The sequence below is a fragment of the Gobius niger genome (genome assembly GCF_951799975.1).
Source record: "Gobius niger genome assembly, chromosome: 22".
Classification (NCBI taxonomy): Eukaryota; Metazoa; Chordata; class Actinopteri; order Gobiiformes; family Gobiidae; genus Gobius; species Gobius niger.
In genome coordinates, this window is record NC_136873.1 from 14842216 (window position 1) to 14868336 (window position 26121).

The window sequence follows — 26121 nt, forward strand, 5'->3', positions numbered from 1 at the left end:
TATAAATAAATAAATACAGAAATAAATAAATATATAAATAAATAAATACAGAAATAAATGCACTTATTCTCATAATTGCATGCATTTCTTTGCAAATTTTATCTTTTTTAAATTTATTTATTTATTTATTTATTTCTGTATATATTTATTGTTTTGGCAGCCACGGTCCTCCATACACGGGGATTTACTCTAGTAATAGTACATACTTTATACAATATAGCCTAATTTACGGTAGAAGTAAAAAGTACCGCATGATAAAACTACTCTAAGAAGTACAATTTCTTCAAAAAGGCACTCAAGTAGTACATGAACTTGAAATGTAAACGTAACTGAGTACCGACCCGACTTTGGTCCCGACGTCGTACCAGCTGCGAGAGAAACACAGCACTTGAACGGACTTGAACGCACCATGACAACTGGCCCCGCCCCCCGCCGTCAGCTGACTGCACAGCGGAAGTGTTTTCATCTGTCATGGCGGACTGAGCTGTAGTAGCTCTGTACCCGTGACTGTTTGGCTGTTTATCGCATGTTTTAGCCTGCATTGGGGAGCCCAACGCGGTCGGCCATGGCGCAGTGTGTGCAGTCCGTGCAGGAGCTGGTCCAGGACTCTTTCACGCCGATGGTGGCGGTGTTGTGCAGCGAAGAGGCTGAGCGAGTGAGCCGCAGGAACAGGCTGAGCTTCGCCGAGCTGCTGCGGCCCTTCTGCAGGCTCACCTCCGAAGGTACGGTCTATTCTACACCATCTATGTACCACACACACACACACGGGACAGCCTCGCACCTGTAGAGTTACAAGGCCAGTACAAGTACCTGAGGAACTTTCTGAAGTAATTGTAGTTGTAGGGAGTAGTTTCATGACAGTGTGCTACTTTCAGTACTCTTGGGCTACTTGAGTAGACTTGCCTTGCCATAGTTACCCTTCCCACAGCGGTGTTTGATATTTTTGATACAAATATTGTTGGAATAAAAATGTACTTTCTTGCCTTCAATATATCGTTAAACAGCTCCTTTTGACCAATATAGTAAATCAGTGTTTCCCAACCAGCGGTATGGGGCACAGATTAAAAAGGCTAATAAAATAACATTTGACAGTCAAGTGTATGAATTTAAGATTTTCGCTTTATTTAACACAAGACCTTGTCTTTTTACTAAGATGTAGTGTTAAGTTGTACATTTCATAAATAATCAACAGCCTCAAGGCAGGGGGTACACGAAATACCAAAGATCCAAGGGGGTACACACGAGACAAAAAGGTTGGGGACCACTGAAGTAAAGCATTATGTAGTCTACTCAAGTAGTATGTTATTTCACTAAAAAGTTTTTTACTCAAGGTATTTTTGAGTCACACTAGTATTTTGCTACTTCAGCATATGTAAAATTGTTTGCTACTATCTCCTCAGTTGATTTTCTTGTTGTTTCTATGGACCTTGTTTTCAAAACTTTGCTATTTAAGCTTTTTCGACCCACTCTTAAGATGGCTGTAATGTTAATCATGTAATTTTTTATTTTGTGGTGGGTTGTATTCCAATAATGTTGGGGCTCTGACGAATGGCTGTGTCAAGGATTTTGATCAATATGATGAACAGAAATGGTGAGAGCGGACATCCCTGTCTAGTCCCTCTCTGAAGTGTGGATGGAGTCGGACATGATATTAGTCCATTGGTTAGTGCTGTGGTTGTAATAATGAACTTTAAAGTTTTTCGCTTCTTTTCATGGGAAATTGCCTGTTAGTTCGTGCTTCCTTGTTGTCACGTCTCCCTCCAACGTGACGTCACACTCACTCTCGCGACAGCATCACACTCACTCTTGAGTAGAACTTAACGGCAATGTGGTGCAGATGGGCGTGTCCTCCCCCTTACTTGTCACCCCCTGGTGATGTTGTTCTGATCTTGAATTGGTGATTTATGCTTTTTTCTCGTCTCATTTGAATTATTGTAACTCCCTTTTTACTTGTTTTAACAAATTTGCTTTGAGTCGTCTTCAAAGGGCTCAAAATGCCCGGCTTTTAATAGGATCTAGCACACGGTCACACATTACTCATTATTACACATTACGGGCGACAGTGGCACAGATGGTAGAGCGGGTCGTCTCATGAGGGTCGTCTCATGATCGGAAGGTCGGGGGTTCGAATCCCACCTCCTGAAAGTGCACATTGTCGTTGTGTCCTTGGGCAAGACACTTCACCCACATTGCCCCCAGTGTCTGCGTACATTGGTGTATGAATGAGAGTACGAATGGGTGAGTGGATCCTTGCTGTAAAGCGCTTTGAGTGGCTAATGTAGGTGGAAAAGCGATATATAAGTTGAGACCATTTACTCCCATTTTATGCTCTCTGCACTGGCTCCCCATCAAAGTTTGAATTGAATTTAAGATTTTAGTTTTGACTTTTAGAGCGTTGCCTGGTAATCCACCAGTCGCACCCTTAGGGCCAGAACCTCCTCACTGTCCCAAGGGCACACTTCAAAACCAGAGGAGACCTTTGACGCTGTTGCTCCTAAACTGTGGAATGACCTTCGTCTTTCGCTGCGTATAATCGACTTTTATTCTTTAAAAAAAACAGACATGGCTGTTCGGACAGTTGACAAGTCTGTAAATTGTTCCTATGTACATTTTCCTGTAACCTGTTGTTTTAGTGTCTCTGTGAAGCTCTTTGTAATTGTATCTGTGAAAGGTGCTGTATAAATAAAGTTTCTTTTTCTTCTTGTTCAGGCCACATCCGTGACCCGAACAACGTGCTGCAGTCGGTGAAGGGGCTGCGCATCAGTGTCAACGGCCTCTGCCCCAGCCTCAAGCCCCCCTCCTCCACACTGACCCCAGCCCAGCGCCAAGTCCTGCACCACATCGTCCTGTCATCGCAGCCACAGGAGGCCGGCGTCTGCAGCATCAGCGCCGGCGACTACCAGCTCAGCTTCAGTGGTAGGTGTCATGTCTCAAGAGTGCGTGTATTTGTGTGGTGCTCAGTCACTCGCCGCTTTTGGCTGTAGAAACGGCGAGAGTGCAGTGTTTTTTCCACCTCTCAACACTTGAAATCTGCGGCGGGTTTAATTATCCCATGTGCAGAGCAAATCCGATCGAGTCCCAAAATAACCGTGTTCTTTACACTTTGTTTAGAATTATTATGCATATAGTATTTCAGTGCCATAAACTCATGGATGGTATTGTGTGTCAGGCCTCTTTGAATCACTTCTTCAGGCCCTGAGGAAGACCAACTCAAGGTCATGTCCATTTAAATAGAGGACTTTTAAATTGTAAGTCAGAGTGCCTCAGATCCTCTCTTTTTTCCAGGTATTTGAAGCTGCTGGTGCCTCATGTCCCAAACATGCGTTAAAAAAATTAACGTATTAAAATCGTATTCAAAATGAACGCGTTAAAGTCCCGGCCCTATAAAAATAAAACATCGGCTCAATTTTCAATAGTTTTTTCAATTAACAACCCTTGTACGCATAATGCAGGGATGGGCGATTTACTTTGTATGGAAAGATGATTATGATTTATTTGACTTAACTCAAGTAGGGGAAAAGGGGCGAAGTTAAGCATGTTGCTGTTTCGAGTGTTAGGAGAGCAGCTGAAGATCAGACCGGGGAAAACAAAAGAAAGCAAAAGAAAACTCCATCGCGCACCCCAAAAACAAAACACACGGCCTTTGTAAAGTTGCAGGGGATCGCCACTGGTGTTATTATATTATATTTATGACAAAACTTTGATTCTCTGCAGGTGATTTTCGTGTTGTAGAATATCAAATGAGGCTGATTGAATTTATGTATTTCTGTCAGACATTATTAATCCCTCACAGTGGAATAACGGGAGCATCCAGAGAGTTCCAATGGAAGTCCACTTGCCCTCGTTTAAACGTGTCATACAATTAATATGTCTGACTGTATTTGCGTTTGTGTAGGCACCACTCCCTGGTTCGAGGCCTACAGAGAAGCCTTCCTGCAGACCATGCCCTCCTCGGACCACGAGTTCCTCAACCACTACCTGGCCTGTATCCTACTTTCTGGGAATGCTGCGATTCCTGTGGCGTTTTCTCCTAATAAATAGCAGTGGAGCAGGTTAAGTCCATTTGTACTATAAGCGGAAAGCTTGGCATGAAAGGGACGATATCATGCTATTTTAGCCATTCTAAAGTAAACTATGGGCAATGGGCATTTATATGATATGTTGTACCTCTACCACTATGGGGTGCTCATTTTTGTGAGGATATAAGTATTTTCTGGGGGTATTTTACCAAGGTTAGTCCTAGATCGTCTGCTCCGGAGGGACGTCTGCTGTGAGTTTGTATAGATGTATGAGTTGGTTTGTCTAAAAATACAAATAATCCTAATTCTAACCCTAATCCTTAATGTTAACCCCTTAACTCCCACCTGAACCGAGCACATTTTCTCCAGTTTGGCTTTACCCCAGTCCAAAAGCTTCTGGAAAAAAGCTGTGAAAATAGCAACAAAACAATGATGGAAATGTGACAAAAAAGTGACGAAAAATTTATGAAAAAGTGGCAAAAATGTCACAAAAATGTCACAAGAAATTGACAAAAAAATTATAAAAATGGACAAAAAAATGACAAAAAAGTGACAAAAATGTGACAAAAATTGATTAAAAATTGATTAAAAATTGACGAAAAAATGGATGAAAGAATGACAAAAATGTGATAAAAAATTACAAAAAAGCTACAAAAATTAGTTGAATACCCAACAAAAAAATGTTGGAAAAAAAATCTGATGACGTGAGGAAAAAGATCCTCTCGGTTCAGGCGGGAGTTAAGAGGTTAAACCATTTCCCTGGCCCTAACCTTAATTTGTGTCATGATATCTCACGTTTTCACAGCAGACTGTCCCTCCGGAGCAGACGATCTAGCATTAACCTTTTACCAACCGGGAAGACAAGACGCTTGGACTCTGTTAACTCCGCCCCTCTCTGAGTTGATTCCGCCCATGCAACAATAGCAGTGGTAGAAATATAAATATTGCAGTTATAAGGAGTTGACATTTGCAACACAGCTTCATAAATGGCTCACACACATGCTAACACGCATTTTGATTAAGTTACTGCTCTGGCCTCTATCGGGTTATACAGAGGCCAGAGCAGATCACGAGTCGAGGGGGTCACTTCACAAACCCGACGAGGCTGAGGTAAATGTCCTTGACCAGCGGCGGACAGGTCTTTTGGTGGTGTCCTCCTCTGAGACCGTTCCTTTCGAGCAGTTCCTGAAGCTGTCCCAAGAGCAGCACCAGATCCAGCACAGCGGAGAGTACAGCACCCCCAAGTGGTTCATCCCCAACACGCTCAAGTATTACGTCCTCCTGCACGACGTCAGCCAGGGAGACGACCACAGGTAGGATAAAAAAACGTATATACGGTCAGTTTGAGCCCAGGCCACTCTCTTCATCCTCTTAATGAAGGTTGAAAAGCACTATATAAGTGGAGACCCTTTACTCTTCTATAAAGTCCTGTAAGAAAAAGGACTGCCCCTGTGTTGATGGGTGTGAATAATGCGGCTGTTTGACAGAGTGGTGTTTTGCGTTGCAGAGCGGAGACTGTGTTTGAGGACATGAAGCAGAGGTATGGCTCTCAAGGCTGCTACCTGCTCAAAATCAACTCCCGCGCAGAGGGCCCCTCAGACCAGGAGCAGATGCCAGACCCCTGGAGCCAGTACCTGCACAAGAGCTACCTGCACTCCCCGGTGAGCCCCCCCCCACCCCCCATCAGTGTTTCCTCTGCCAATTCAGCCAAAGAACACAAATGACTGAATGTGTATGTGTGTGGCTATACAGGACGGGGACTCGACATCAGCGCCTGCAGAGGGCCAGGAGCCGGCGGACACGGGTCAGACACACACACACATTCACTCTCTCTCTCGCTCTCTCTGCCTCTCTCTCTGCCTCTCTCTCTGCCTCTCTCTCTCTCTCCCTCTCTCTCTGCCTCTCTCTCTGCCTCTCTCTCTCTCTCCCTCTCTCTCTCCCTCTCTCTCTGCCTCTCTCTCTGCCTCTCTCTGCCTCTCTTTGCCTCTCTTTGCCTCTCTCTCCGCCTCTCTCTCCGCCTCTCTCTCTCTCTGCCTCTCTCTCTGCCTCTCTCTCTGCCTCTCTCTCTGCCTCTCTCTCTGCCTCTCTCTCCGCCTCTCTCTGCCTCTCTCTCTGCCTCTCTCTGCCTCTCTCTCTGCCTCTCTCTCTGCCTCTCTCTCTCTCTCCCTCTCTCTCTGCCTCTCTCTCTGCCTCTCTCTCTCTCTCCCTCTCTCTCTCCCTCTCTCTCTGCCTCTCTCTCTGCCTCTCTCTGCCTCTCTCTCTGCCTCTCTCTGCCTCTCTTTGCCTCTCTTTGCCTCTCTCTCCGCCTCTCTCTCCGCCTCTCTCTCTCTCTGCCTCTCTCTCTGCCTCTCTCTCTGCCTCTCTCTCTGCCTCTCTCTGCCTCTCTCTCTGCCTCTCTCTGCCTCTCTCTCTGCCTCTCTCTGCCTCTCTCTCTGCCTCTCTCTGCCTCTCTCTGCCTCTCTCTGCCTCTCTCTCTCTCTCTCTCTGCCTCTCTCTTTGCCTCTCTCTCTGCCTCTCTCTCTCTCTCTCTGCCTCTCTCTGCCTCTCTCTCTGCCTCTCTCTCTCTCTCTGCCTCTCTCTGCCTCTCTCTGCCTCTCTCTGCCTCTCTCTGCCTCTCTGCCTCTCTCTCTGCCTCTCTGCCTCTCTCTCTGCCTCTCTGCCTCTCTCTCTGCCTCTCTCTGCCTCTCTCTCTGCCTCTCTGCCTCTCTCTCTGCCTCTCTCTGCCTCTCTCTCTGCCTCTCTGCCTCTCTCTCTGCCTCTCTCTGCCTCTCTCTGCCTCTCTCTGCCTCTCTGCCTCTCTCTCTGCCTCTCTGCCTCTCTCTCTGCCTCTCTCTGCCTCTCTCTCTGCCTCTCTCTCTCTCTCTGCCTCTCTGCCTCTCTCTCTGCCTCTCTGCCTCTCTCTCTGCCTCTCTCTGCCTCTCTCTGCCTCTCTGCCTCTCTCTCTGCCTCTCTGCCTCTCTCTCTGCCTCTCTGCCTCTCTCTCTGCCTCTCTTTGCCTCTCTCTCTGCCTCTCTCTCTGCCTCTCTCTCTGCCTCTCTCTGCCTCTCTCTCCGCCTCTCTCTGCCTCTCTCTCCGCCTCTCTCTGCCTCTCTCTCTGCCTCTCTCTGCCTCTCTCTCTGCCTCTCTCTGCCTCTCTCTCTGCCTCTCTCTCTCTGCCTCTCTCTGCCTCTCTCTCTGCCTCTCTCTCTGCCTCTCTCTCTGCCTCTCTCTCTCTCTCTGCCTCTCTCTCTGCCTCTCTCTCTGCCTCTCTCTCCGCCTCTCTGCCTCTCTCTTTGCCTCTCTCTCTGCCTCTCTCTCTGCCTCTCTCTCTGCCTCTCTCTCTGCCTCTCTCTCTGCCTCTCTCTCCCTCTCTCTCCGCCTCTCTCTCTGCCTCTGCCTCTCTGCACTGGGCTTGTACTCAGTGGACCCTGTGCTTCGTTTTCAGGGGTCACGTCTGACACCCCGAGTCAGAGTCTGGACACAGCAGCCCTCCCACAGCTGAGCGCCTGTGACACCAGCCGCAGGCCCTCGGACTGCGTCGCCAGCGGGGCTCCCGGGGGCCACGGCGCCTGCCTCACACTCAACGACCACGACCGCGTCAGACAGTTCATCCAGGAGTTCACCTTCAGAGGCCTGCTGCCACACGTGGAGAAGAACATCCGGCAGCTCAACGATCAGGTAACGGCGCGGTGATAACCGTGACACGCCATTTTCCAATTGTGCGAGCTTTTCCTTCATCGAAAACTAGAGTTGTGTTTCTCTTCAGTGAGTAATCAAGTTTTTACCAACTGTTTTCGCATCGCCACCAATCTCAATCCCGCTGCTTCCTGCAGATGGCACTACAGGCCGATTTCAAAATCCTGTCCAACACAGCAGGGATGTCCAGATTTACTGTTATTACAAGTACCACAATTATTAAAAGGTGCTGTAGGTTAAAAGTAAGAAATTTAGAAGCCACTGAAGTTTCTCATGCCGACGTACACGGCACAAGCAGCGCTTAAAGGAAAAGGCCACCGTTTTCACATACTGAGATATGTTCTTACCTTACCTTTGACGAGTTCTTTAGGACCTGTCTGATCTTCCCCCGTGCCTTCAGTCACGTAAACACAGCGCAGACGGCGTTAGCATTTAGCCTCTCCCTCTCTCCTCTATAGCTCCAAAACAGGTCAAGATAGAAGCTACCAAGCTCTTCCACGTTTTCCCTATTTAAATATGGTTACGTGAAGTGTTACACTACAAAGTACAATTAAACAATGTGGATTTTCTAAGCGGATAAAAGGGGGAACTATATTGTAAGGCGTAATAATACCAGGAGTAATTTGGCATCCACACAGTAAAGATTTCAAACTACTGCGCTGTGTTTACGTGACTGAAGGCACGGGTGAAGACCAGACAGGTCCTAAAGAACTCGTCAAAGCTAAGGTAAGAACATATCTCAGTATGTAAAAACGGTGGCCTATTCCTTTAAACTCACTGGCAGTTGAGCAAGGTGAAAGAACGCTCTCCTCCAGAGTTTCATCCACACAAAAAAACAATCGAAGTCAGCAGTGTGGGACCTCTTTGGGGATCCAAATGCCAAAGCGATGTTGTTGCTGATTGACATCCTACATCCAAATCCTGTTGTTGCCTCGTCCGAAAGTCGCAGCAAAAGGCGCCAATACGTCGAATATGAAACAAAATCTTCGAGATAAACCTTCACTGTATTTACCCAAGTCAAGAAACAAACTGCATAATTCCTAATAAAATTATCCAAATGCCACAACCTTCTCAGGATTTTAGCAAAAAGCTAGAGCGCTCCACTCTGCTTCAGTGTAAGAAACCGAAAGGAAAAAGAAAGCACAAATACAAAAACTAAAAATATCAGTTGTTTCCTTTTATTCGATAAGTCGATAATCGTGAGTAATCTTAATGTCGCAATATTTTCGTGACATCGTCCTCCCTCTGTCCTTTCCATACATTTGACATTATTTGAAGTTACGAAAGATAAAATATCAATTGGTGAGGTTTCCACAAGTTGACTCATGATCGTTCACAGCTGGTCTCCAGGAAAGGCCTGAGCCGCTCCCTGTTCACGGCCACCAAGAAGTGGTTCGGCGGAGGCAAGGCTCCCGAGAAGAGTGTGGCCGAGCCCAAGAGCACGAGCGGTCTCCTGTGAGTATTTCCATTTCTGTTCATTTCATAAAACACTGTGTTATGCAGATTGTTGTTTGTTGACACTTTTCACTCGTTATTCCCGGAAAAGTGCTGGTCCAAATTGCTGTGTCTGTCGCTGTGATGTCCGAGAAGTTCTTAGACAACAGAAACCTTTTGTAGACTCCAGCTTAAAACTTCACTCTCATCCCAGTCAATTACGGCATGATTTATTTGTGTCTGATGTAGTGCGATTGAGTCGTAACTAAAGAAACCCATTTGTCCTCGCATGAGCTTTCGCGGTAAATTGTTACTACGGCCTAGACCTGGCAGATAACCCCCCCCTTTCTGTCCTGAGGTACCCACCAGAGGCTCCGGAGCTGCAAATCCGAAAGATGGCCGACCTGTGTTTCCTGGTGCAGCACTACGAGCTGGCCTACAGCTGCTACCACACAGCCAAGAAGGACTTCCTGTCAGACCAGGCCATGCTGTACGCGGCGGGGGCACTGGTGAGCTCCGCCCCCTAGCTCTGTGTTTGTTTTGAAGCCTTTGCCAGCGAGGTGTGATTTGGGTGTAGGGCTGGGTACCGTTAAAAAAAAATGTTTATACCAATACCCGAACAATACTTTTTCCGATACCTATACTAAAAATATCTAAAACAATAATCAGAACAGTAATGCGTGGAAGATATGCACATCCAATGTCATCAAATGTGTGGACAATGGGGAATAATTTGGGAAGAAATGAGGGAAAATTAGGAGAAATTAGGGAAAAACTGAGGAAAAAAATGGGTGAGGAAATTGGGAATAACAACACTGCAAAAAGTCAATATCAAGCATTGGCTTAAATGACTTGAATTGAGGAAATGTATCTTGTTTTGAGCGGTTTTCACTCATTTAGACACTTTTCCTGATCGGACTAAGTTTACTTTGCTTGTTTGAGGACATTTCAGACCAGTTCTAGGGTAAACCTCGCTTGAAATAAGAAAGTAAAACTGCCAATGAGATAAGACCAATTTTCTTACCCCATTGGCAAAGAAAATGACCTGAAATAAGGACGAAATGCATCGAAACGAGTCAGAAACATCTCAGAACAAGTGAAATAATCTAGGACAAATGCCCAAGAACTTCTTAACTAGTCAAAACAACAAAAAATTGGATTATTATGCTCAAATTGAGATGTTTATACTAGTCTAGTTAATTACTTTTTGCAGTGAATTTTTTTCCGATACCTGCTTTCAATGCTTTTATTTTTTTGATACCAGTCTTACCTAAACTTCTTTTCCGATACCATACCTGTATTGTTTAGAGGTACTCAGCCCTATTGGGATGTAGCCATGGATGTAGTCTCATGTCTGCTGATGTCTGCTCACGTGTGCAGGAAATGGCTGCAGTGTCGGCCTTCCTCCAGCCCGGCGCTCCCAGACCGTACCCCGCGCACTACATGGACACGGCCATTCAGACCTACAAGGACACCTGCAGGTCAGAACAAAGAGCTGTGCTGTTTGTCAGGTTCAGAGACTCACTGTATTCATGGCTACAATGAGCTGTCTTCACCGTCCAGAAAGAAACATACACTTTAATAGCTTTGGAATTGGGTTTATGAGTGCCATTGTGGGACAACAGGCAGAAAATTGTCTGATTGCTACAATCCGGCGATAGTGAATTGTCCCTCCCTGACGGTGTCTGTGTGCAGGAACATGGTGCTGGCTGAGCGCTGCACGCTGCTCAGTGTGGACATCCTGAAGAGCCAGGCCAAGTACGCTGAGGCTGCCACTCTGCTCATCAAGATGACTAGTGAGGTACGGCTCCTCTCTGACCCAGCACACCTCCAGCATTCTAAACTTTAGGCTATTTTGGCATTCAAGAGTGCAATAAGTTATTTAATTTTTTATAGACTAAATGCCAAAATGTCTCAATTTGTTTCGGGGTCTTCCACCCTCCTCACTAGGTACTCGTGGGTGAGCTGTGAGAAAAGCGGGTGAACCAGTAATAATATCCAGACTATCTGCTCTGTGCACTGTTGAGCAACACTGTGACACAATATATCAGTGATTGAAATGGAGACTGATGTGCGAGTGTGAGCTAACACGGGAGCATGTGCTGTTCCTCAGGACTCAGACCTGCGCAGTGCCCTGCTGTTGGAGCAAGCTGCTCACTGCTTCGTCAACATGAAGACCCCCATGGTGCGGAAGTTCGCCTTCCACATGATCCTGGCCGGACACCGCTTCAGTAAGGCTGGACAGGTGAGGCTGCTTCAGTAACTCTGGGGCTCAAGTGGAGTTAAATCTGTCCAAATAAGTAACAGTGGTGCATGATCTGACCTGCCTTTGTTGCTTGTGGTGCAGAGGAGGCACGCCCTGCGTTGCTACTGCCAGGCCATGCAGGTGTACCAGGACCGTGGCTGGTCTCTGGCAGAGGACCACATCAACTTCACCATCGGACGCCAGTCCTTCACTCTGCAGCAGGCTGAGAGGGCTGTGGACGCTTTCAAGGTCATCCTGGAGAAGGAGAGCCAGCAGACAGCCACCCAGCAGGGGGCCTTCCTCCGGGAGTACCTTTACGTGTTCAAGGTGTGTGTTTGGAGCGATCTGCTGGCTGTTTTACATGGGAGGCTCTGATGATGGACACATCACTTTTAGATCAGTTTTACTAATACAGCGAATGATTCAGCCAATTATCTCACAGGCCAGTGTTGGTCCCATGATTTCTAACTTATTATAAAAAAGCCTGCCAATAAATTGCCTTGATCGCGTTAGAACTACATTTCCTTTGCCCTGGTGGCTGGTTACGTACAGATGCTACGGTTTTGAATAGAAATATCACTAAATGTTGTAGTATGGCAGAGTTGGGAAGCACACTGTGGTATGGAACGGTTATGGATATTATTTCTGTGTCATGTGTGTGTGTGTATTCTCCTGTAGAATGTGCTGGGGGGAGCTGAGGGCCTGTCGGAGCTGCCTCTGCCCTGCATCGACAGCTCGGCCACCAGAGTGTACTTCGGACCCGAGCGCCGGCCTGCAGAAGGTAAGTCTGATAAAAGACACTGGAGGAAGCAGCGGAGTGAAGACTGCTGGTGCTGAAGTGAAATAAGAACAATATAATGTCTCCAGTAAATAAAACTTAGTAATGGAAAGAGCATCATGATCTGAAACTACAAACATTGAGTGTTTCCACCGAACACGTGAATGCAGCGGATGTTAAGCTCCATAAACTACCCCAAGTGCAACCCGAAAATGTGAAAATCTGCACGAATATTTGACCAATCAACAAAAAGAGTTGTGATGTGAGTTGTGACTCTCCAAGCCTATTTTGCAAGAAATTAGGACATGTCCAGTAAAAGGAGGACAGTTTCCTTATCATTTATCAGCACCAAAGTAGTGATTACCTTTATTAGCCAGTTTAGACCAATAATATCACAGACCCAAATGCAATGTGACTGTATGTTCATTACTGTTAGTGTTGTGAAATGACCTGAGACGTCTTGGGATATCAGGAAAATGTTTTGTCACGGTCTACATTTTCTAACGGTAAAAAGTGAGCTCCCTGTTTTTGTGCGTTTTTGTACAGGAGAGAAACAAGCGGCCACCCACGTGTCTCTGGACCAGGAGTATGACCAGGACACCGCCACCATGTGGTGTCAGCTAGAATTGCAGCTGGTGTGTGCGGCCAACAAAGGGGTAGCACCGCAGGCCTTTCAACCCACTCACTACTGCCTCCACAGCCAAACGGACAACCTGCGACGCCCCCTGGCTGTGCTTCAGGGTCAGTCCAATCCACACACATGCCGTTCCTTAACCACTGACTGTGCTTTACAGAAACAAACAATCAACATGCAGGTGTAACGGAAAGACCCAAACTCAACTCTTGGCTGCTTCTTTTCTCTAGGTTGTGACTTGGTACTTATGAATCATGGATAAACTCCATCCAAAGGCAGTGTTTGTTCACACAGTGTGCGATATAACCTCAGTGCATTGAAAAAGGGAAATGGCTTCTCGCCCTGAACTATTTCTCTGGTGAAGTAGCCTATTTACTAGAGGTCGACTGATATGGGTTTCCCGAAGGGTTTTTAGGGATTTTTATTGGCCGAGGCCGATATGCACGGCCTATTCACCTTATTCCGGACGTTCGCGTGGGCGCCGCATGAATTGTGCCCGCCCCTTTTCTCCTATGTGTTAACATGGGGCTGGAGAAGTCCACATAAAATCAGTCACTACACGAAAACAAAGCCGTTTTTCGTCCGCGCTGAGAAACGCTGCAGTGTTGACATGTCGGTGCAAATGAACATTGGCCATTTTACACAAATCAATCGACTAAACATCAGATTTGAGCGGAGAATATTTTCCCTCGTTCTCCGTTAAAATGAATGGGCTTCGCGCTCGACCGGAAGTGTCAGGAAAAAGAGGTGCCGAGACAACACAAAAAGTGGCAAAAGTGGGCGGGGCGGAATAAGGTGAATACTTTTGACCGATGTTTTGGCAGATTTTTCCAAATGTTTGGTCTATAAGTAAAAATATAAATACTTGGCCACTCCAGCACTGGCCGATTTTATTTTATTACTTTAGGTGATTGAATCATAGTTTCTGTCCCTGCCTTGATTCGTTGTCGTAAGCATTAGCATGCAGCTGTTAGCATTAGCATACTGTTGCTAGTCGAGGCATTTTGCGCAGCGATCAGGAAAACAATTACTAACTAACTCAGCAAATGAATTCTCCAGGTTTTGTGCTTCATATTCACTGAGGTTTAATGAAACTTGTAGCTAACCAATTTTCTTTGCGATGTTTCTTTGTTCTCCCTGAGGCCTAGGAAATTGGTAAATTCATTTTAGAGCCATGCAAAAAACAAGAAGTCTCAATCACGTTGCTAGATTGGCTGATAACCAATATTGTAAAATCCCCAAATATTGGCCGATATATCGGTCGACATCTAGTAATTACACCCCAAACGGTTCCCTCCAGGTTGTCGAGATATTATTCGTCTAAACTGACTTTTGTTGACATAAACCGAGTCTCGAGTAAAAGCATTTTCATAAACCTGAATACAAATAAGTATCTGTTCTTGTGTGCACAGAGCCGATCGTTGTGGAGGTGGTGCTGAGGAACCCCCTGAAGGTGGCGCTGTCCCTCTCCGACCTGACGCTGCTCTGGAGGTTCACAGCCGACGGAGACGACGCGATCCTGTCCAACGAGGACGCTCCCACTGCCCTGGTACTCTCCTGTTTTTACACTCATTCACGAAAGAGTCGCCTGAACTAAGTCGTTTTCCTGAACCCTCGCAGAGAGAAGACCTCGTGACGAATGAGGTGATTCCAGACTTTTCCCTGAGCCCAGAGGAGACCAAAGTGGTGCGTGACGACAATTTGGCCACACCATCCTTTCACGCACACAAACACACACACGCACCTGCACAGAGTGTTAAGCAGTTGTTCTGTACGGCAGGCGCGGATGAAGCTGGTGCCTCTCCGGACGGGGCAGCTCAGCGTGGTGGGGCTGGGCTACAGTCTGTCCGCTGCAGGGGAGTCAGAGGAAGGTCAGTATCATTCTACAGCTTTTTTTATATTACTTAAGTATTGATACTCTTACTTGTGTCTAGCATTTGGTTACTTTTTCCACTGTGAGTTTTTGTTTTCATCTAATTTCTATGTTATATCTCTTGGAAATGTCAATATTATTCGTTTTATTTGCCATGAATTGACAGTAAAAGTAACACATTTTGTCCCATGATGCATACATTATAGGGAATTTGGGCAGGATTTTGTTCCCAGGCCTGACGTTGCTTATTCCCTGTGATAGGCCAATAGGTATCCTCATCTTAACAGGCAGGAATTACCATGTTTCAATGTTATTGCCGCGTGTTTGAGTGATCATTGAATCTTCCCTGTAGCTGCTCTATCTATATCTATATTTGAACAACTGCCCAGCACAGGTGAGAGTCGTTGGGAGGGGCTAAGGGTGAAACTGAAAGTGGGTATTTGCTTTTTTGCTGTTTTAGGTCAATATCCAATCCAACTGTTTTCATATAGCATATTTCAACAACTAAAACCGTTTCCAAAGTGCTGCACAAACAAGGAACAACGTCTACAAGAGTAACATTACTGTAGAGAAATGTAGCATTTTCTCAGCAACAAAGTGTAAGACGGTGACCAAGATGTGGGTGAAATGATACAGTCGCAGCAGTTTGTCATGTTTGTATTGTGTTTCTGTGCAGGGGAGACGCTGCTGGTCCGGGGCAGGCAGGAGCTGAAGATCCAGGGCCTGCGGCTGAACCAGACCAAAGAGGACAAAATGTCAGTGCGCCACGGACGGGACGAGCGGCTCAATCCCATCGTCACGGCGCCCATGCCCCTCCTGGAGGTATGCTGCTCTTTGCACTGGCAGGGGGGCCACAGTGTAGGAGGGCAGCACAGTTTGGGGAAAATATCTAGTATTATAATTGCATTTCTTCTTCTTCTGAAGTTCACCCTCCCTCGGTTGGTGTTACGACCCGGCTCTGCTAGTAAAGGAAGTAACAAAAACCAAGATGTAAAATGGATAAATAAAGTTGTATTTTAAAGGAGTGGCAAAAATAACAAGAACAAAGGCTATTTACAATATGTACAGAAGGTTAACCAAACACAAGGCACTAAAATGAAAAAACAAAACCAATTTGACAAAAGCTAACGAGCGTCTCCAAAACTAGTCACCAAAGGCCTAATAACAAAACGAGTGACAAACAAAATGAGACACAATTTAACGTAACTAAAGCCGAGTGTTCCTAGAAAATACAGGAAGTCGTGACCGACACGAAGGAACACAGACAAAATGGCGTCCTGGCCACAAGGACCAGCAGCCCCGACTGAGTCCTTTTAGAGGAGTGGCTGGCAAAGGTGGCTTTAACGAGCTCTCCCCAGGTGTAGAACTGCTCCCCCAATCAGCAGCCAGGACCCCAATGCGCTCCACCAATCGCAGCCCAGGACCACAGCAGCAAATTTACATGGGGGAAAGAACAGGTTTAGGCCACACAAACAAAAATATACAAAAAGGAGGGAACCTGGAGGCCGTAACAGTTGGCCTTTTAGATATGCTTTTAAAGGAATAGGCCACCGTTTTTACATACTGAGATATGTTCTTACCTCACTTTAGTCGAGTTAATATATCCCCGTCTGGTCTTTGTCCGTGCGCTCTGTCACGCAAACGGAGCACATACGCAGCCTCTCCCACATGTCACATAGCTCCAAAAAAGCTCACGATAGAAGCTACCAAGCTCTTCCACGTGTTCCCTATTTAAATAAAGTTACGTGAAGTGTTTTCATGCGAAGTATATTTACACAGAAATGTAGCATGTCGATTTTATAAGCAGATAAAAAGGGGGACTATATTGTGAGGCGTAATGATACGAGGAGCAAAACGTCCGCGCAGTAACTCCTAAAGGTTATTGACGGAAGTGAGCGGGGGAAGTCTTTAGGAGTCACAGAAAGGGGAAAGGCGGAATAGTGCTGTAGACTGGGCTCAAGAGGAGAGCAGGAGGGTTCTCCGTTTTCTTCAACTAAAAGTCAGTTTAAGCGGGAGAAAACTCCATCGCACACTCCTGAAACTCAACACCTTTGTAAAGTAGCAGAGCTCGTCAGAAAGTCCGTCTGGCGCTGTGGATTTTACGATCTAGTCACTTTCCACGTCGTTTTCAAAACAGCCCTAATACTCCAGGGTGTCTGCTAAGTCCGACTGACCTGTACTGCTTCCCACAGGTGTTCTTCCTGCACTTCCCGTCGGCGCTGCTCTGCGGCGAGATCCGCAAAGCTTACATCGAGTTCTGCAACATGAGCTCCGTGGGGCTGCGCGGCCTCAGGGTGGTGTCCACTCACCCCACCTTCTTCACCTTCGGGAGCAGCAGCAGCCCCCACACCCCTGACACCCCTGTCACCCCGCAGTCCGCTCAGAACTGCTCCGCCTACAAGACCGTGGTGGCCAGCGAACCCCAGCAGGCCCCACATGTGCTGGTGGCGGCCCAGGACTTCCTCCAGCCCTCCCCCGTCATCTCCATCCCCATCGAGGGAGGCGTTCTGAGGCCGGGGGCGTCCATGCAGCTGCCCCTGTGGCTCCGGGGCCCCGACAAAGAGGGAGTGCATGAAATCAACTTCCTCTTCTACTATGAGAGCACGGAGAAGGGTGGCAAAATCAGGTAAACACACTACAAAAAGTAAATATCAAGCATTGGCTTAAATGACTTGAATTGAGGAAATGTTTCTTGTTTTGAGCGGTTTTCACTCATTTAGACACTTTTCCTGATCGGACCAAGTTTACTTTGCTTGTTTGAGGACATTTCAGACCAGTTCTAGGGTAAATCTCGTTTGAAATAAGAAAGTAAAATTGCCAATGAGATGAGAACAATTTTCTTACCCCATTGGCAAAGAAAATGACCTGAAATAAGGACGAAATGTATCTAAACGAGTCAGAAACATCTCAGAACAAGTGAAATAATCTCGGACAAATGCCCAAGAACTTCTTAACCAGTCAAAACAACTAAAATTTGGATTATTATGCTCAAATTGAGATGTTTATACGAGTTCATACAAGTAAAGCTGTTTAAAAGTCTGTTCTCTGGGCGACAGGAAGACCGTGCAGAGACCTGAGCACTGGACTAATCTGGTCATGTGTACTTGTGCAGATGTATCCTGATTGTCATGCAGCATAAACACCTTTTCATTGTTGCGTTTCAGTCACAGAGTGCTGCGGCACACCGTCTTCATCTGCTCCAGCCGCTCCCTCAGTGTGCAGGCCTCGGCGTGTCACACCCCGCGCCCCGTCCCGAGCCTGCCCGCGCCCGAGCCGGTGCGGCCCGCGTCCAGTGGAACGCTGGTGTTTGTGGACGTGGAGAACATCAACCTGGTGAGCCTCTCTCTCAGCGCGGCTGCTGTGTCGGTGCGCCGTGCTGAGAGATTCTGGTGTTTCAGAGCGAGGCGGGGGTCAAGGAGTTCCACATCGTCCAGGTGTCGAGCTGCGGTCAGCGCTGGTGTCTGCAGTCCTGCATCAACCCCTCGCACCACAAAGGTCTGCTTATCCACTGTGTTTACCCTGAGCTCTGCTGTGTAGGTGACTTTCTATAGGAGCGGAGCGAGGCTGAACCCGTTCGCTCCAACCTGGGGCAGAAATAAACCTAAGCCTAAACCTAACATAAGACCCATTCTCACGGGAGTAGAACTACCTGGGCACGTCAGTAAAGCTAAAATTACCCCACGGTCATTACTGCTGATCCCGAGCATTCGTACGGGATTTTACAACTGTTTATTTATACCAGAAATGACAGATAGATAATGACACTGAATGATGACAAGCCTTTTTATTCGTTGGCGCATCTAAACTCTTCCACAGCGCCTTCATGTCTGTAACACTGCAGTTTGTTTTCCTCTGTTATACCTGGATGAAATGGATGAAAAAAGCCAACAGCATTTCGTTTTGAATCGACGTTGCCCTTAGCAGGTGCAGATGCAGGTTAAAAAGTCAAAAGGATCAGCATCTCCATATCCAAGGCCATGGTTCTCAAACGGAAAAAGGTGTCTTCCCCTCTTCATATCAGTGGAGAGTCCTTGCCTCAAGTGGAGGAGTTCAAGTATCTCGGGGTCGTGTCGAGCGTGAGATCGAGAGACTGATCGGTGCGGCTGTATCGGTCCGTCGTGGTGAAGAGGGAGCTGAGTCGAGAGGCAAAGCTCTCGATTTACCGCTCGATCTACGTTCCCACCCTCACCTATGGTCGTGAGATTTGGGTCATGACCGAAAGGCCGAGATCGCAGATACAAGCGGCTGAAATGAGCTTCCTTCGCAGGGTGGCTGGGCGCACCCTTCGAGATCGGGTGAGGAGCTCAGTTACCTGGGAGGAGCTCAGAGTAGAGTCGCTGCTCCTTCCCGTTGAAAAGAACAGCTGAGGTGGCTAAGGCATCTGTTCTGTCTCCCTCGGGAGGTGTTCCAGGCATGTCCTATGTCCTACGAGGGACGAGGCCTCGTGGAAGGCCCAGGACACAGTGGGTGGGACTATGTCTCCGAGCTGGCCTGGTGTCGCCCCGGGATCCCCCCAGAAAAGGTGGAGGAGGTGTGCGTGGACCGGGAAGTCTGGGCATCTCTGCTGAGGCTGCAATGGATGGATGGAAGTTAAAAACTTTCCAAACTCCAACATGTCGATTCACGCAGAGGACCTCTGAGTTTTACTTTCCAAATTACCGACAGAAACTCTGAGGACGTCGGTTATTTTTACTTTTTGACCTATTTTGACGAAACAAAAGTATCTTATGAGCAGCAGCTGTTTCCGGTTCGAGAATAGAAACTATACATTTCCCTTTTTGGAAATCCTTTAGAAAGCGTCTTACCCGAGTGAAGTCCATTATGTTTCTATAGTGACCACCATCTTACTGACTGTGCTTTGATCCTTGTGTTTGCCTGTTGTGGTGGTGACAGAGTGGTGCCTGAGCAGCAGAGAGAGGGCCAAGCTGTGCTTCAGAGCCGTGCAGTGCAGAGCTCCTCCCGGTACGTCCCTCTCCGGTCACAAACACATCCATCCAGCACCGTCACTGCAGACTGTCTGAACACTCTCCTCTCTGTCACAGATGCAGCCGACAAATACACTTTTGCAGACCTGAATCTGGCCAGTGAAAGGGTAAAAGCCGTTGTGTTTTTATGAACCCAAATGTGGAAAGGGTTTTGGAATTTCTGACCCTCTCACACAAAACCTAAGCATACGCACTATCTTGAGGAGTTAGAATACTCTTAGTTTGAGTAATTTTGTCTGGCCGAGTGAAGAAGTATTAGAAGTATAACTTAAAATTAGATTCTCTATTTACTTCTACAGATTTATTATCTAATTTTAAGTGCAATGAGATGTGTTTTTCTTATTTAAGGGGAGACACTACAGGCAAAACTCAATTTTTTCAGTTTTCAGGTTTTGGGCCAAATTGGTCTCTGAACATACAAGCTTTCACCCGGAAACAGAAAATATGCCTAATCTTCACAATAACATGTTTAAATATTCCGCTGATTCAATGTTCCCCCATAGACTTATATGGGAGAACACAATTTCAAGGCCCTTTTTCTCAAAACACATTTTTCTGTCATTGTGGCGACACTATGTCCACGTCAGTCGGACCTAAAGACTTCAAATTTTCCAGCCTTGGACTGAACAATATTTGGAAGATTTTTTCAGAGGGATTTTTTATTATTTAATCCCTAAAGCCTCATTTATTGAGTTTTGAATGTCAAAAAATAAGGGGAAAATTACATTTTTACAAATTTTTCCACTAAAAAACAGCTTATTTTAAAACTAAACAAGAAATCCAAAATCCGCTCTGAAAATGTCTTGGTGACTCATTCATCAATAAAATGAAACCATAAATTTGAATGTAGCTCTATCCATTATTCAGATTTTGTCGCCGAAAAGATGTGAAATTTGGGGCATTTTTAGGCATAAAACACCTTGTTCTTATATGAAAAGATAAAATGACAGAAAACTTGCAATGTATTTTTTTCTCACATTTATGCCAGTGATCGACAGCAACAGTTTCAAATTGATATCTGTAAATATACATTTTTTCCCTATTCACCTGCAGTGTCTCGCCTTAAGTGACAAATAAATATACTTGTTTTGTCCATGGAACCTGTTTTTCTTAACTTATCTACAGTACAAGTGAATTGTCGCTTTAATATGTAACAGACTGCGCTGTCGTGCTGTTTGCAGGTGGTCAGCTCGGCCACGCCCTGCGGAGACTTCTTCTTCCGCTGCTGTGAATCCCAAACCCAGAGTCCAGCGGAGCAGGCCCAGACCCTCGAGCTGGACCTGCACCTCATCGTGCTCTGGAAGGTCAGGCATAGACTTAGATAAGGAGATGGTGTCCAGGTTTAGTGCCCCCAAAGCCCCCAATAAGTAACTGACTGCTGTGCTGTGTGTTAAAAAGGCCTTTGTGGTGGAGGACAACAAGCAGCTGATCCTGGAGGGGCAGCTCCACGTGGCCCTTCAGAGCGTGGGGCAGAAGTCCACAGAGCCACAGAGCGTAAGCACCAATGTCAACTTCAATTGTAAAGCACTTTTCGCACTGTAAATGTGCTGTAGAAATAGAGAAGAAACAAGTACAATAGACAAATATCACAGTGAGATATGTTCTTACCTGAGCTTAGGAACGACTGTACTGCGCAGACGTCGAAGTGCTCCTAAGGTGTTATTACATTGTACAGTATGGGCTTTTTGACAGTCCAACTTATTTATTTGTATATGTTTTAAATAAGAATTAGAAAATTGAATGTGCTAACTAGTGTGGTCCTAGCTACAATCCAAACAATCAACAGTAAATCACAGTTACTTGTACACTACAAAAAGTAAATATCAAGCATTGGCTTAAATGACTTGAATTGAGGAAATGTATCTTGTTTTGAGCGGTTTTCACTCATTTAGACACTTTTCCTGATCAGACCAAGTTTACTTTGCTTGTTTGAGGACATTTCAGACCAAGGTAAATCTCGCTTGAAATAAGAAAGTAAAATTGCCAATGAGATAAGAACAATTTTCTTACCCCATTGGCAAAGAAAATGACCTGAAATAAGGACGGAATGTATCAAAATTTGTAATACCTCATGCCTCGAAATGTTCCATGCGCACACAGAAACTCAGTAAAACTCCAACACCCACTGGGAGTCATTTTGTCAACTACAACGAGAAAAAGAAAAGAATGATTTTAGTAAATATTTGAAACCCTTTGTTTCAGCTGGACACTGCAGACATGATGCTGCTGAAGTTCCGCTCGGAGCCGACGCCTCCTCCAGCTGTGCCCAAACTGGACCTCAGTGAGCTGCTCCGGACCAACCTGAGCTACCCTGAGAGCCACAACCATGCCTTCAGCAGCAGCAGGTCTGTGTCTCCCCCCACTCGGAAATGAGATGCTACATCTCAAGGGGCTTTCCGTTAATAAACAATAACTCTCCTCGGGACACTGAAAGATGGCACGTTTTAACTGTGAGTGTGTCCACAGCATGTGCGTGGTGTCTGTGAGCCTGACCCTCACCAACCTGTCCCTGATCGCGGCCCAGGTCAGCGTGGAGCTGCAGCGCAGAGCCACAGGGTAAGAACGAGCCACAGGGTAAGAACGAGCCACAGGGTAAGAACGAGTCACTGGGAGTGGTTAGTGATGCTGGAAAAGTTATTATACAAAAGAAACATGGGAACATGACCAGTAACTAACCATGAAATGTACTGGAGATCTCGAACTTACAAAATAAAACAATGCGTAAAAAAATGTTCGGTGATAAAAGTTACCTAAAAATAGCTGCTACTGCTACTGCTGCTACTACTACTACTACTACTACTAATACTACTACTTCTACTAATACTACTAATACTACTACTACTACTACTACTACTAATACTACTGCTACTGCTACTGCTACTGCTAATACTAATACTAATACTAATACTACTGCTGCTACTGCTGCTACTGCTGCTACTAATGCTACTAATGCTACTGCTACTACTGCTACTAATGCTACTAATGCTACTGCTGCTACTTCTACTAATACTACTAATACTACTACTACTACTACTAATACTACTGCTGCTACTGCTGCTACTGCTGCTACTAATGCTACTAATGCTACTGCTACTACTGCTACTAATGCTACTAATGCTACTGCTGCTACTGCTACTAATGCTACTAATGCTACTGCTGCTGCTACTACTAATGCTACTAATGCTACTAATGCTACTAATGCTACTAATGCTACTAATGCTACTAATGCTACTAATGCTACTGCCGCTACTGCTACTAATGCTACTAATGCTACTAATGCTACTGCTGCTACTGCTACTACTGCTACTAATGCTACTAATGCTACTGCTGCTACTAATGCTACTAATGCTACTGCTACTAATGCTACTACTGCTACTACTGCTACTAATGCTAATAATGCTACTGCTACTACTGCTACTAATGCTACTAATGCTGCTGCTTCTGCTACTAATGCTACTAATACTACTACTAATAATAATAATAATAAATTACTCTTATATTCACCTTATTCGTGTGGGCACCGCCATGAACTGTGCCCGCCCCTTTTCTCCTATCAGTTTACATAGGACTGGAGGAGTCCAGATAAAATCAGTTACTACATGAATACAAAGCCGAGCTTAGGCCGCACAGGGAAACGGTGCAGTGTTGACTTGTTGGTGCAAACGAACATCAGACATTTTACACAAATCAATCGACTAAACATCAGATTTTAGCGGCAAACATTATCCCTCGTTCTCCGCTGATTTCCCACTCTGCTGGAAGCGTCAAGACAAGGCAAAAAGAGGAAAAAGTGGGCGGAGTGTAAGGTTATCAGTGCTTTTCCAGATGTTCAAAGTCGCCTCACGATTTCATGCATCTTTCATTCACGCCATACTCGTTGGTGGTAAGCTACTATTGGAGCCACAGCTGCCCTGGGGTAGACTGACGGATCATTGTTAAAGAGGGGGTATTATGCTTTTTTCAATCACACAGCACCAGTCTATATCACACTACAATGATGACGAAACCTTCTGTTGGTCTGTAAATGCAGTAAATTAGAATAACTGAATTAGAATAATAAATGTCTCTCTCAAAATGGCTGTAGTGAATGTCTTGAAATAGGCCTCTGTCTCTTTAAGAACCTCTGACTCTTTCCGACACGCCCCCTCCACACGCTGTCTGTGGCATCAGTGGGGAGGGGGTTCTGCTGAGGAGCAGTGGTTGGTTACTCGGCTGGTGACGAAAGCTCGGAGGCGTTTCCAGGAGGTGGGGGCGTTCCTAGGAGGACTCAGGCAAACCTATCCCTAAAATGGCCGCCATCAGAGTTTTTACAGATTACTCAAAAATACGTGAATGAAAATACGTGAATTGAAAAAGTCGATTTTGCATAATACCCCCCCTTTAATTAAATGAAACTTCAAATCATTTTTAGGGTGTACTATATGTGAAAGGCGCTATATAAATAAAGATCTTCTCCTTCTTCTATATAAAAAAAAAGTACTATTTTTTACGTGCAGTGCTCTGATACAAGAGCATACAGCTTTAAAGGCCATGAGTGTGACTCTTCAGTTTTTACAGTATTTTTCTCTACAGGATTTAGAATGACTGGATCAAACATTTCCTCATCTGTCTCCACCTCTCTGCGAGTGTCGCTTTTCCGACTTGACTCGTCTTTGTGTAGAGTGCAAGAGCTGATGTGGAGATAAGCAAAGTTCCAAGCCAAGTAGTAGTTTTCTAAATTCTACGTTTAGGGCACATAGGGCATAGTAAGGAAGCTTTATAAATCAGACCCCAGAGCAGTCGGTTCACTTCCCAGTTTCCACATTGGCTGAATCTCTTGTGCCTTTCTGTATTTGAACTGCAATAAATATATTTTGCTGTAGTTGAATTGACCAATTTGTGATATTATATAAATCCAGATATATTTTAAACAAAGAGAGCTTAATTCTTATATATAACTCATTAATCATGCCATATATCACTTATTGTTTAGAAATTTCGGGAAACACCTGTAAATCAAACACACACAAAATGTTCACCCTACAAAAAAAGGCAATAAGACTCATCACATTCTCAACCTACAACCAACCCATTCCCTATTTATAAACCTGCAAACATTGAAATTCTATGATTTAGTAGATTTGTATACAATAAAAATGATGTTCAAAGTAAAAAATAAACTTGTGTCACAAGCACTACAAAATATGTTCACCATGAGATTTTGTGTTTACATTAAAGGGGTCGATCTCTGGAATGACTGTACAGAGGATCTCAAATTATGTCCCTCTCTCTTCCACCTAAAGAGAATGTATAAAGTATTATACTTGAAAAATACCTTAATTCTGTTTACTAGTTTGTTTGACTGTCAACTTACTTAAAAAAAAAATAATAATAATAAAATAAAATCCTTTTGAATGTCTGATGTTATGTTACAACGTTTAACAAACACGTGTAAGTTAAAAAATAAAAAATAAAAAGGGTAGGCAAAATAGGCATTAGCTTCAGCCTATACCTTTTCAGTCATTTTGTACGTTATGTTATGAAGAGGTATACTTAACTGAATGTAAATCTTTTGTGATAATTTTGATCGAAAAAACTGAACTGAAGCTTCAATAAGTCACCATAGAACCATCTCTACAGACGGCAACATCAGGGTCATACCAGGATTTATTGTTACTGGGTTAGTAGCTGCTCTGTGGTCCTAAAGACGTGTGTTGTGTTGCAGTGAAGCCGCCGACCCCTGCACTCTGTTCTCCTGGGTGGGGAAGAGCCAGTACCGCGTGGTCCTCAGCCCGGAGGAGGTGCTGTGTCTGCCCCTCAGAGCCTGCTTCTACAGCGCCGGAGTGTACGACTTAAGCAGCTGCAGGGTCCTGGTCAGGCCCATTCAGTCCGATGCCCCTCCGGAGAGCGTGCACAGCCACTGTCCCGCGCTCATCATCATCAACAACGCCCGACAGCCATAACGAGGAACTCTTTTACGCGTCTTTGGAACGACGTTCGGACTGCTTTATCCGACATCAGCCGCCGACATCAGGACTGGAAACCTCTTATTTCTGGACTGTTTTGCGTATTGCACTAATGTTTGATGCTTGTAATTTATAACCTGAGATCAGTTTGAATTATTCCTGTTGATATGTTAACATTAAACTGGAGTCTTGTCTAATGCTGTGAGTTTTGAAATGGTTTTCCACGGCTTTAACCTAATCACAACAAATCTGATTGGACTTGGCTTTTTTCTAGCTTAAATTACAAGAGTAGAACAACATAAATTAGACTACACTGCTTCTAGTTCCAACAAAAAAATAACTGCTTTAGTGAGGCCAAAACACAAACATTTACCAACATTGTCGGTGAGTGATGCTGTCAAAAGCAGTTTATATGTAAATTCATTGAAATAAACATAAACAGATCATGTATTTCCTTTATCAAATAGTGGTTGCATCTTAAAGGGGACTTGGGTTCAGTTACACAAACCTGAAACACAGATTTGGTAAAACAT

The 26121-nt window shown here is 45.3% G+C and overlaps 1 protein-coding gene across 1 annotated transcript; it reads left to right on the forward strand.

Moving 5' to 3' along the window:
* Positions 1-456: 456 nt before the first annotated feature.
* trappc8 (trafficking protein particle complex subunit 8) lies at positions 457-25593 on the forward strand. The gene is made up of 29 exons (XM_079581066.1): positions 457-722; positions 2710-2916; positions 3896-3985; positions 5158-5332; positions 5527-5680; positions 5772-5823; positions 7444-7676; positions 9034-9149; positions 9487-9637; positions 10509-10609; positions 10824-10929; positions 11242-11373; positions 11476-11700; positions 12052-12154; positions 12698-12892; positions 14198-14334; positions 14406-14471; positions 14566-14656; positions 15335-15480; positions 16851-17284; positions 17823-17991; positions 18057-18153; positions 19552-19620; positions 19701-19750; positions 20825-20947; positions 21042-21137; positions 21846-21988; positions 22110-22199; positions 25348-25593. The coding sequence occupies exons 1-29, from the start codon at positions 566-568 to the stop codon at positions 25583-25585; spliced, it is 4146 nt and encodes a 1381-aa protein (XP_079437192.1). The 5' UTR covers positions 457-565; the 3' UTR covers positions 25586-25593.
* The last annotated feature ends 528 nt before the right edge of the window (positions 25594-26121 follow it).